This window comes from Lynx rufus, unplaced genomic scaffold (assembly GCF_022079265.1).
Source record: "Lynx rufus isolate CCGP_SWC_20201006 ecotype Redwood Valley unplaced genomic scaffold, mLynRuf1.p SCAF_5, whole genome shotgun sequence".
NCBI lineage: Eukaryota > Metazoa > Chordata > Mammalia > Carnivora > Felidae > Lynx > Lynx rufus.
Genome location: NW_025814867.1, coordinates 25,334,554 through 25,347,525, shown reverse-complemented (window position 1 = coordinate 25,347,525; position 12,972 = coordinate 25,334,554). Strand labels below are relative to the sequence as shown.

At 40.9% G+C, this 12,972-nt stretch overlaps 1 protein-coding gene across 3 annotated transcripts in view; it reads left to right on the top strand.

The window, feature by feature from the left end:
* OXNAD1 (oxidoreductase NAD binding domain containing 1) overlaps positions 1-12,972 on the top strand; it is a 40,262-nt gene that overhangs the window by 26,019 nt on the left and 1,271 nt on the right. For all 3 annotated transcript variants that reach the window (XM_047099940.1, XM_047099939.1, XM_047099941.1), the window contains 2 exons: positions 5,525-5,666; positions 12,025-12,267. In XM_047099940.1, the coding sequence (XP_046955896.1) occupies positions 5,525-5,666; positions 12,025-12,267 (385 nt within the window). The remainder of the gene's footprint in view (positions 1-5,524; positions 5,667-12,024; positions 12,268-12,972) is intronic.

Genomic DNA, 12,972 nt, shown 5'->3' with positions numbered 1-12,972 from the left:
TTTTCATGCTTGAAAGTGACTAAGTGAAGGACACGGACACCAAGAAGAAACAGATGAGAGGAGTGAGGTTAGAGAAATAAGACTACACCCCACCCCTCTAGCAGGGCTGCTGCCTTGTAGACAGTATAGAACCTAAATGGCAGTGTTTGGCAGCCCTGACTCTTACATGACCACACATAGAAAGTGCTCCATTCCTTGGTGTCATTGTTCAGACTGTGTCTTTGCCCACGCTTGTCTGGTGAGTGCTGTGTGTCTTTTAAGACTCCTCTGAAGTCTTTGTTAATCCCTCCACCCCTGGTAGAATTGATTACTTCTTCCATTACGCGCCCCCACCCCCACCCCCCGCCAAACAGAGTTTTAAAAAATAAAATAGTGGCTTTATTAGTATTTTCCTGATAAAAACAAGATCACGGGGGCGCCTGGGTGGTGCAGTCGGTTAAGCGTCCGACTTCAGCCAGGTCACGATCTCGCGGTCCGTGAGTTCGAGCCCCGCGTCAGGCTCTGGGCTGATGGCTTGGAGCCTGGAGCCTGTTTCCGATTCTGTGTCTCCCTCTCTCTCTGCCCCTCCCCCGTTCATGCTCTGTCTCTCTCTGTCCCAAAAATAAATAAAAACGTTGAAAAAAAAAATTAAAAAAAAAAAAAAAAACAAGATCACGTATGTTGGAGCTAAGAAGAAATCTATGCTAAGTGCAGGTACTTCCAGAGAGGCCTTAAATGACGAGCATTTTATCTCTCCCAAGCAGATTTTCTCATAGCCCATGTAATTATGTTTATCTGTTGATTTTCCTCCCATTAGGGTGAGTTTATTGAGGGCAGGAATCAAGACATACTTGCATCTTTACATCCAACACTGGCCACAGTGCCTGTACATGGTAAGCAGGTGCTGTCTGTGGTGTTTGCACAAGGGATGAGGGAGGGGCTCCAAGTACTCAAGCTGAGGACTAAAGAGTTTTAGGACCTCATGGTGAAGCATTGACATTTGGTCACAGTTTGCGTGCCAGGTATGTGCAGGGCACTGGGGCTGCATCTGTGGGCAGGACAGGGCTTCCTGGTGTGTCACAGTTGGATATGGACATGTGGCTTCACTACATAAAGAATTAGGCTCTTTCTCCCAGTTCTTCTATACTTGCTCATATAGAGTAGAGTAGGTGCCTCAACTCTTGGCTTCAAGAATGCTAATCTTGGAAAGGGCGTGTTTTATGAAATAATGTATTGTGCATATTCTCTTAAATCCATTCAGATAAAGTTTTTATGTCATTTGAATTCTATAGTATTTAATGAAGGAGTCCCTTTTTAAAAAGATTGGTTTCCAAAGTTACTAGAGGATTCCCGGTCATTCATCTGAGAGAATGGTCTGTATCAACATCGAGCAGCAGAGGGCGCTGTAGTTCAGGAGATGAAGCAGCAAACCTAGCTCATTGATTTACTTACTGTTTTGAACATGGAAGCTGTGGAGATAACTATTAAACCTCTTCTCTGAAAGCAAGCAACAACTGTATTAATAAATATTAATTACAATCTTTAGATTTATATCTTGCCTGAAATGAAGAGGAAATAAAAGTATTGATGGGAAAGAATCAAGTGAATAGAGAAAAAAATAGGCTAGGGACTTTTTCTGGAGCACTTCCAATCCAGAACTGGTTTTTAAAGATTATAAAAAATGTCCGGATATTTAAGGCCAGAGATCAGAAGAGAACATATTTTAAGGTCATAGATCATATCAGTAGAGAACATAGTGTACCTTTCATGTAAGCCTACTGGTAGGAAAATAACTGGGGGAATAATGATACTTTTGTTCTTTGAGGGCTGAGAAACTTCTAGATTAGATGTTTGTTTTCTAGACATTGGGATGCGAATTTTTTTTTGGTTCCAGGTTCTGAGAAATTTTTCTTTCCTTGGTATGTAACTAGCTTTGTTGTATTGCCTAGAAGCCCCACCAAAAAAGGTTTTCTATGGCATAGAAGTATCTAAGGCTTAAAACTTGGGAGAGTTCTAGACTATAGCAGTATGGTTAGAAGAAAAGACAACATAAGATTTTTGGAACTTAGAAGGTCACGTCAGCATTTTAATTTGTCAAATGCCAGTGAAAGAATTTTTGTTGCTCTTTTTTTTTTTTTTTTTTTACACTTTTAAAAAAACTGGCTTATTGGGATATACTCTACATATCATAAAATTCACCCATTTAAAGTATACAATTCAGAGGTACCTGGGTGGTTCAGTTGGTTAAATGTCCGACTCTTGATTTTGGCTCAGATCATGATCTCACGGTTTGTGAGATCGAGCCCCACTTTGGGTTTGGCGTTGACAGTGCGGAGCCTGTTTAGGATTCTGTCTCTTCTCTCCTTCTGCCCTTATGCTACTTGCATGTGCACGTGCTAGCTCTCTCTCTCTCTCTCTGTCTCAAGATGAATAAACTTAAAAAAAGTACTCTTTAAAGTGTACAATTCAGTGGTTTGTACTACATTCACAGAACTGTGCAGCCATCAACAGAACAAAATTTTACAACATTCTCATCACCCCCAAAAGAAACCCTATACTTCTTATCATTCACTCCCCATCCTCACCTGCTTAACTGCTCTACTTTCTGTCTTCATGGATTTGCCAGTCTGGGTATTTCATATCAATGGAATTATACAATAGGTGGTCTTTTTGGTGGCTGGCTTCTTTCTCTTAACACGATTTTAATGTTCATCTATGTTGTGGCATGTCTCAGTGCTTCATTCTCTTGTGGATGTACCTCATTTTGTTTATACATTCATCAATTGATGAAAATTCAGATTGTTTTCCCTTTTAGGCTATTACCAGTAATGCTGCCATGCATATTCATGTGCATGTTTTTGATTGGGCATATATTTCCATTTCTTGTGGGTATTTAAGAGTGGAGTTGTTGGTCATACGGTAACTCTGACATTTTGAGTCACTGCCAAAGTGTTTTCCAAAGTGGCTGCACCACATTACGTCCCCACCAGTAGTGTGTAAGGGTCCCAGTTTCTCAGGATCCTCTCTAATACTATTGTCTTTCTGATTAGCCATCGATCCAAGTGAGTGTGAAGTGATAGCTCTTGTGATTTTGATTTGCATTTTCCTAATAACTAATGATGCTGAGCATCTTTTTATGTGCTTATTTGCCATTTATGTATTTTCTTTGGAGAAATGTTATACCAATCCTTTGCCCATTTTTAAGAGTTCTTTATGTGTTCTGTGTCAAAGTCCCTTATCAGACATATGATTTAAAAATATTTTCTCCCATTCTGTGTGTTGTCCTTTAACTTGATAGTATCATTTGTAGCACAAAGTATTTAATTTTGTTGCAGTCTAGTTTCATCATTTTTTCTTTAAAATGTTTGGTATCGTATCTTAGTAACCATTGCCACAAAGAGTTATTCCTCTGTAAGTCTTCTAAGAGTTTATAATTTTTGCTCTTACCTTTAAGCCTGTGACCCATTTTGAGTTAATTTTTGTATATGGTGTGAGGTAGGGGTCCAGCTTCATTCTCTTTACATGTGGATATCCAGTTGTTCCAGCACCAGTCACTTAAAAGACGATTCTTTTGCCATTGAATTGTGTTGATCTCTTGTCAAAAGTGAGTTGACCGTATATTTAAGAGTTCACTTCTAGACTTTCAGTTCTTTACCATTGATCTATGTACCTGTCCTTATGCCGGTACTACAGTATCTTCATTTCTGTAACTTAATAGTAAATTTTGAAATCAGAAGGTGTGAGTCCTCCAAATTTGTACTTCTTTTTCCAGATTGTTTTGATGATTCTGGATTCCTTGAATTTCCATATTAATTTTATGATTAACTTGCCAATTTCTGCAAAGAAACCAGCTGGGGTTTTTGATAGGTATTGCACACACTGAATCTGTAGATCAATTTGGAGAGTATTGCCATCTTAACATTATCGAGTCTTCCAATCCATGAATGTTAGATGTCTTCTTATATTTATATATTCTTTGAATTTTCCCCATAATGTTTTGTAGTGCAATGGTGTGCAATGCTTACACTTTTTTTGTTAAATTTATTCCCAGTTGTTTTATTCTTTTTTATGCTATTATAAATAGAATTGTTTTTCTTAAAAAAAAATTTTAATGTTTATTTATTTTTGAGAAAGAGAGAGAGCGTGAGTGGGGTAGGGACAGAGAGAGAGGGAGACACAGAATCTGAAATAGGCTCCAGACTCTGAGCTGTCAGCACAGAGCCTGATGTGGGGCTTGAACTCACGAACCATGAAATCATGACCTGAGCCAAAGTCGGACACTTAACCAAATGAGCTCCCCAGGCGCCCCAGAATTATTTTTCTTAATTTCACATTTAGATTGCTAACTGCTAGTGTATGGAAATACAATTGATTTTTTTTTAATGCTTATTTTTGAGAGAGAGAGCATGTAGGGGCAGAGAGAGAGAGAGAATCCCAAGTAGTCTCCAGGTTGTCAGCGCAGAGCCTGATGCAGGGCTCCATCTCACGAACTATGAGATCATGACCTGAGCCGAAATTAAGATTCAGTTGCTTAACAGACTGAGCCACCCAGGCACCCCTACAATTAATTTTTGCTAGTCTTGTATCCTGCAACATTATTTGAAGTTGCTTATTATAATACCTTTATAGTAGTTCCTTAGGATTTTTTTATATACAACATCATGTCATCTGTAGCTTCTTTATTTCATTTTCTTGCTTAATTGCCTTGGCTAGAACCTCTAGTACAATGTTGAAAAAAAGTGGTAAGAGCAAACATCCTTGTCTTGTTTCTGTTTTTAGAGGAGAAACTTTCAGCTTTTCAACGTGAAATGTTGGATATTTTGTAGATGTCCTTTATTAGATTGAGGAAGCTCCCATTTATTCCCAGTTTGTTGAATATTTTTATTATGTAAGTCTCTTGAATATTGTCAAATTCCTTTTCTGCATCTATTAAGATGGTACCTGGGTTTTTCAGATGTTAAACCAACCTAGTATTCCTGGGATTTTTGGGTCCATATTCACAAGGGATATTGATATGTAGTTTCTTTTCTTGTTATATACCTTTGTCTGATTTGGGTAGCAGGGTAATATTAGCCTTATAGAATGAACTTGGAAGTGTTCTTTTCTGTTCTTTGGAAGAGTTTGTGAAAGATTAGTGTTCTTTAAATGTTTGGTAGAATTCACCCATTGTGCCATCTGGACCTATCCTTTTCTTTCTAGGAAGTTTTGAAATTACTAATTCAATTTATTTGCTTGTTAAGGGTCTGTTCAGATTTCCTGTTTCTTCTTGAGTCCAATTTGGGAGTTTCTGTCTTTCTAGGACTATACCCATTTCACCTAAGCTATCTAAATTTTTGTCATCAGTTGTTCATAGAGTTCCTTTATATCTTTTTTATTTTTGTAAGGTTGGTGATGATGTCCTTTTTTCCATTCCTGGTTTTATTCATTTTATCTTTTCTCTTTTTTTTTCTTAATTAGCTAAAAGTTTGTCAGTTTTACTTACCTATTGCCCACTTTTAAAATTGCTTCAACAGAAAGAGTTTATTTCCTTTTTCTTTTTTTTTAGGGTTGATTTCTTTATCCCAGGAGTCTCTGTGGTTGGTGGGTTCTCAATATGCTCCAGCCCCAGACTGCTAAAACAAGAGAGGATGATAGAATTGGCAGTGAAATATGCGAACCACCCCCCTGCTCTCTGGATTCACAATCAGGTGAGCAAACCTGTTTAAACTTGGAGATCTGGGCATCACTGCCTCCCACAAAGTTGGTGTTCAGCTCACTTCATGCACTTAAGAAACCTAGGCTTGAGTGAAAAGGGTGCATGCTCACAAAGAGCCCCTATATCCACAATTCAGACTCCATGATGGTCAAAGAAGCAGAATCCTTTTGATGCATTAAGGAAGAAGACTGATAATATCTTCTGGGTTACCAGTGTTGAGTTGAACACTCTTTAGTACTGAAATATTTTATGTCTTATGTAAGTTTTTGAAAGTTGCCTCTGTATATATGTCTCGTAAATGGTACATCTATAAGTCAGATTATTTTTTCCTAACTGTCCTAAACAAAGGGAATTAAACCATCACTCTCTCATTTGGAAAGGAAACAATTTCTGATTGCATCCCGCTCATGCCCAGAGCTGAGTGCTGCTGAATCTGTGGTGTTATTGCCTTTCTGGAGAGTTCTTCACACGTGATTCTGAGAGGGAATCCACATTTGCTGCTAATAACTGCTGTTTTACCATGGGACTCAGCACAATCCTACAGAAGCTGCCTGCTCATTACCTTCTAGAACTCTGGTAACAAAGAATGAGCTCAGCACAGATTAGTTGTCTTCTTAGTTTTTGACCCTTCTCTCCTTTTTACCACCATCCCTTTTGTTTCTGGACTGTGCCTTCTATATTTACCAACAACCTCCATCCCATCCCAGGCCTTTTCTTATCACCTTTTCCAAAAAGGAATGTACCAGTATAAATATTGTAGCTGTAGATAAACTGATTTTAGCAGTTATTGGAAGGGCAGAGGGACCAGAAGAGCTAAAACAGTTTTGAAAAAGAATAAAGTGGGAAGAATCACATTGCTCAAATTTAAGGTGAAAATAAAGCTACAGTAATGAAAACAGTGTGGTATTGGTGAAGGGACAGACACATAAATTGATGGAACAGAATAAAGAGTTCAGAAATAGACCAACATACATATGGCCATTTGAGTTTTGACAAAAGTGCTGAAGAAATTCAGTGGCAAAAGAGTAACCTTTTCAACATGTAGAGACGGGACTGTTGTTTATCCGTATGCGAAAAAAAGAAAAAGAACTTTGACCTAAATGTCATACTTTATGTTGAAAATTCACCCAAAATAGGTTGTAGATCTAAGTGGAAAACACAAAACTATAAAAATTTCAGGGGAAAACTTAGGAAGTATTCTGAACTTGAGGGTGGACAAAGTGTTCTTAGGCAGGACACCAAAAGCAAGAGCCATAAAAGAAGAGGTTGATGTATAGGACTTAATCAAAACTAAAAACATTTTTCTGCAAAAGATACTGTTAACAGAATTAAAAAAAACAAAACAAGCTACAGACTCAGAGAAAGTTATTTGCACGTTAGATATCCAAGAAAGGATCTGTAATATCCAGAATACATAAAGAGCTCTCAAAAGTCAGCAAAAAGAAAACAAGCATAATTTAAAAATAGGCAGAAGATTGAAAGGTACTTCTCTAAAAGGATGTAAGATGGCAAATAAGCAATGACCAGATGTTCACCCTCATTAGGGAAATGCAGATTAAAACCGTATATAGCACGGTGTCTCTACACACCTCGTAGAATGACGAAAGTTAAAAATTCTGACAATACCAAGTGCTGGTAAGGATGTGGAGTGACTGGAAGTCTCTTGTATTGCTTAGATTGCTAGCAGGAATGCAAGGTAATACAGCCAATCTGGAAAACATTTGGTAGTTTTGTATGGAATTAAATATGCACTTATCATAAGTCCTAGTAATACTGCTGCTGGGTGTTTATTCTAGAGAAATGAAAGCTCTGTTCATTTAAAAGCCTGTATAGGAACATCTATCGTTGTTCTATTCATAATTATCAAAATCTGGAAACAACCTAAATGTTTCTCAGTGGGTGAGTGAATAAACGAACTGTGATCCATTCATAACAATGTATTGTTATTCAGCAATAAAAATGGATGAACTATTGATGCTCTCCCCTTGGGTGAGGCTCAAAGGCCACATGTAAAGTGAAAAGAGCCAGTTCTCAAAGGTTACGTACTCCATAATCCCATTTTTGTCACACTCTGGAAGACAAAGATACAATGATGGAAAACAGATGAGTGGTTAACAGGGGTGAGGGGTAGGGAAAGGTGTGAGCATAGAGAGCACAGGGAGGTTTTGAGGGTGATGGAGCTGTTCTGTATCTTGATTTTGGTGGTAGTTACGTAGATCTACGTATGTGTTAAAATTCATAGAGCTATACTCCCCCCACCCAAAAAAAAATGTGTTACTGTAAGGTAATTAAAAAGAAAAAGATATAGGGGCATAAGAAATAGCTGTTCTAATTAGGGTCTGCATGTCAAGTTGTATCTGTTCAGAGTAAGGCAGCTGCTTGCCTTAGCATTTCCATTCTAAGTGTATCCTGTCACATTTTTACCCTCTGACCTTCTGAGTCACTCCTTCCATGTGTCCTCAGCTGCTGCATTCCTTTTTAGATTCGCTTTGGATTTTCCACCCATGGCTGTCTGTAGGCTGCATCCTGAGTCTCTAAAAGATGCCATGGGGGTGGAACCAGCAAGGTTTCCATGTGTCCCACACTCAGTGTTAAAATGAGCTTAGCCATCCTGGCTCCTAGTTCCAGGAGTCCCCTCCAGTGATCAGCCTCCCACGTGACCTGACCTGGTCCTGGTCCACAGCTCCCTGCTTGGTTTCATGCCTCATTGACATTTCAATGAAGGAACTTATTCTTAGAGGCGGTAGAAAATCTCCAAGTGGCATTGCTTGAATGCACATTTTAATTGTAGTGCCTGCTCCACTCTGCCCGGTGGGAGTTGCAAACAGCCTTTATGAAGTCAGATTTTTCTTGGAACCATTCTCAGGTGGCTGTTTTCCTCCTGGGGGTTTGTCTTACGAAGCTATTAGAGTGGACAATGGAGGCACGTGAGTGTCTGGGTGGCAGCAGGCTGCTCTGTGGGGACAGGGGATAAAGTGCCATAAATGTCTTCCTTTATTTTATCTGCTTTGGCTCAGGCTCCTGGCAGGGTAAAGGGTTCTAGACAGCTATTGTGTGCTGGGCTCCAGTTGCTGTGGAAAAGTTGTTTATTTCGCAAGTAGAAAAATCTATACCCAAATTAGATACATGGCTATGTAATTGAGGGTAACGTCCTTTTACTCGCTTACATATTATACCGTGTAGCACTTTGAGTCTTGTGTTCATGCTACCTTGGCAGTTTTTATTGATCAATAAAAGACAAAGATGGCTTTTCATTCTTTCCAGATGCTAGCAAATTAGAAGATAGATCTATTTAAGATTATTTTGTCACTAAGGAGATGGCATGCACATTGTTTTGTTGTTGGTGCCAACTTTAGGGTTTTGAAAATACTCTGGTTTCTAAAAACAGTACCCTAAAGGCTTTGCTGTCATTACTAGTCCTACCGAAGATGACCATTGGAGAAAATGATTTCTGTCTCATTTCTTAGTCTCTCTTATATTCTTGGAAATAAAGAGAAACGTGTACAGGCAAGCAGGATGGGGAGGGAGGGTACAAAGAGATTAAATCTGTCGTCATTAGGCAGAGCCTCTCGTATCACAGCTTCTCTTTTTGAGACTTGGAAAGAAGGGGCATTTTAAAGCACTTTGGTGGCCACTGTAGTGATTCCTAGATTGTACTTATTCCTAACAGAATGCTCCCTTGCTGCTAATTTCTTTTGTCAAAAATGAAAACCCACTTACCGTTCTTCATGTAAAAATGGCCTATATATTTAAAATTGTTCAGTTCAGATGTTTTTTCTGAGAAAGGATTTCCCTTCATTTAATCGTTCTTTACTTTCCAGAAAGGAACCTCTTTAGTGAATTAAAATAATTTTCATTTTTTCTTAGATTTCTCAAAGATTAACTCTTAAGATTTAACACCTTTCCGTTGTAAAGCCCCAAATTCAATTCATGTCAAAAAGTACTTAGCTGCCTACCTGCCATGTAAGGTGCCAAGGAGTGAATGCTGAGGGTTTGGTCTTTTAAAAGCACATGATAACTTACTGCTTCTTAGGAGGGTGTTCATTCAGTTGATCTGCATCAGGAACATGTAATGGAGCGAAGCTTTGCTTTTGATCTAAGTTTCTTTAGTTCTAGACTCTCGTTTTTAGGGAAGAAGGAAGCAGGCACCCTCAACACTTTCTCTTCTGTGACGGCTGCAATGACTGAAACACCCTCTCATAATAGAACCTGATGCCAGCAAGCTCTTCCCCATAGTGTGTCATATGACGGCCACCACAGCCCTGTGAAGTGAGTAGGACAGGTGCTGGTACCCATTTAACAGACGTGGTAGCAGAGGCTCAGAAAAATTAAGGAACTTGATGGACTTCATAGACTGTGATTAAGATTCAGTCTTCTGGCTCCTAGATGAGTGCGTTTTCTCCAAACTAGAGGTCTCAACCCTGTCAGATCCAATGCCCTCTTTGTAGAACTATCCTGAGATGAAATTCAAAGTTAGTGTAATCAACACATGAAAAATTTTGGGGTGGCATAATTCTCTAAGTGTAATGCCAAGGAGAAATAAAAGTGATTCATGGGGTGCCTGGGTGGCTCAGTTGGTTAAGCATCTGACTCTTGATCTCAGCTCAGGTCTTGATCTCAGGGTCGTGAGTTCAAGCCCTGCATTGGGCTCCATGCTGGGTGTGAAGCCTACTTAAAGAAAAAGAAAAGTGATTCACAATCAGAGCCTATATGTTTCTTTATATTTTTTTTTATTTTGAGAGAGAGTGAGAGAGAGAAAGAGAGCGTGCGCAAGCGAGCACAAGTGGGGTAGGGCAGAGAGAGGGGGACGGAGGATCTGAAGCGGGCTCTGTGCTGAGAGCAGAGAGCCCAAGCGGGGGTGGAACTCACAAACCAGAAGATCATGACCTGAGCTGAAGTCAGATGCTTAATCAACTGAGCCACCCAGGTGCCCCTGTGTGTTTAAGTGTATGAATGGTTGGGCGTATCTTAACTAGAAGAACAAAGTAGGCAGATGGTTATTCCTCAGTGTGGAATCACCATGAGTACACCCTCTACAGATGCAGATTGTAAGATTCTTTATGGTGACAGAAGCATCACACATGCATGTTACCAACTGGGATGTGGTTTTCCAGAACAGTGAATATACTTGGTAAAGTTCTGGATACAGCAAAGCACAATCCACATGATGGTTACATTCTGGAAAATTCAGACGCCACTAGATATGTGCAAAAAATGCTTTGTGTTTTTTGTAAAATCAGTTAGGATCTAGTCTCAGATTATTACGAACCAGTTTTCACCTACATGTACGTCCCATGGGCCATTCAGAAGTTTCTGCACGGCAGTCCTGGGCATTGGAGATAATGATGTGCTGCTAGATCGGCTGAGTACAAAAGCCCTCATTTGCAGCATTTGCTGATTTCTGTGCTGCAGATACTCCCTCAATGGCCGATTTCAAACAACCAGTAGAAACTAGTCCATGAAATTCCTCAAAATTTAACCATCAGCTGAACAGAAGCCGGCTCGAGGACATTGCTAACTTCACAAGACATCTAGCACCTTTGGCCCTGCCCTCTGACTGCCAGTTGGGTTTTCTAAACCACGGTGACGATAAGGAAGTGTCACCACGTGTTTCCATAACACCCCGTCAGGGGCAGGATCACCTCCATGGAGAACCAGTACATTCAGCTCTGATCGTATTTCTGGTCTAAGTGGCCTCACCAAATAGGCGCTCTACCTGGGTGGGGTGGCTGTCTGTGGTGCTCCCCTCCTAGTGTGAATCCTCTGCTGTCTATTCTTACCTCTCCAGGGAAGAGCGGACAGTACTGACCAGCATCTCAGGGCTGGCCTCGAGCCTGTGCAACAGCTCTGGCTGTGCCCTGCTGGTGACCCGGAGGAAGCCCCCCGGTCCCCAGGGTCTTCTCTTATGAGCCCAGGGCAGCCGCAGCATAGTGACACTTGCTCCATCCTGCCTGTGTCAGCTCCATGACTTGGATCAGAAAACAGGAGCGCCGCAGAGAAAAGGGGACTCGTGCTTCAGAGCCATCCCCTGAGCCCAGTGCCTTTTTCCACAACGCAGCTCTTCACCTAAGAAGTTAACAAATGGCAAAATTACTGACGCGAGTCTTCTTTTGTCCGTACTGGAGTGGCTGTGCAGTGTGGATCACAGAGGCAGAGTAGCAAATGGCCTGTATAATGGACAAGTGGAATCAGTTCACAGGGCCCTGGCACAGTTGAGAGCTGGCTGTGAAAATAGTCCTAAACACTGATAAACATGCAGAAGGTAGACACCGTCTGTGTTATTAAAGAAGAGCATTAGATTTAAGACCTGTGCCACAAAGGACTAACAGATCTTTTCTTTCCTGCCCTAGTGTACCCTTGACTCTGAAGTGGCCGTGAGAGTGGGTGGAGAGTTCTTCTTTGACCCTCAGCCTGCAGATGCCTCTAGAAACCTGGTGTTGATTGCAGGAGGAGTCGGAATTAACCCTCTGCTGTCCATCCTGCGGCACGCGGCAGACCTCCACAGAGACCGGGCGAACAAAGGAAGCGGCTATGAGGTCGGAACGATAAAGCTCTTCTACAGTGCAAAAAATACCAGTGAACTCCTGTTTAAGGTAAGGAAGAAACATATGTCTCGTCGCTTGCCGTGAGCAAACTCGTGTCATGGTATTAGTCGTCCATGGAACTTTCTTCCGTTAGTTCTGTCTTCTCTGCAACCATTGTTCCACCAAAAGGCTTGACAAGGCTTTATCATGTTCAGATGGGAATTACCCAACACTTTTTATGCCGGACAGTGAAACAGCTAGTGTTGAGGACGCGCCCACTGAAGTGACAGGCCTAGGGCAGGTTTGTGGGCTTGAATCTGGAGGCGGATGAACAGAAAAGTCGCCACATCCCTGAGATTCCGTCGAGTCAGGAGACCTACAAGTGGGCTCGTGTGTTACAGGAGTAGGTGAGAGGCACGGAGTTTAGACCCGCTGGGTAAATGAAACCCCCGTCGGTTGCATCTGTTGAAACTAAGTACGTTTGACAGGAGAAGGCTTTCACTCTGGATTGCTTTGCAGCTGCGGGATGAACAAAAGAACAGAAACAGTTAAAAGACACAACTGTGGTCAGTGAAACTGCTGCTTAATTGCCGATGCTTGAGAAAAAGGAAGAAGAAAAAACTCCCGGAGAGTTAGTAATATGCTTGTTAGCATATTCAGATTTCAATTAAAGCCAAATAGCCCTCTGTACTCTGAATGCTCTGGCCTGCTAGGCTGCAGACAATACCTCTCTAAGTAGAGAGGAAGAGTGGCAGACGTGTGCAGAATGGGAGT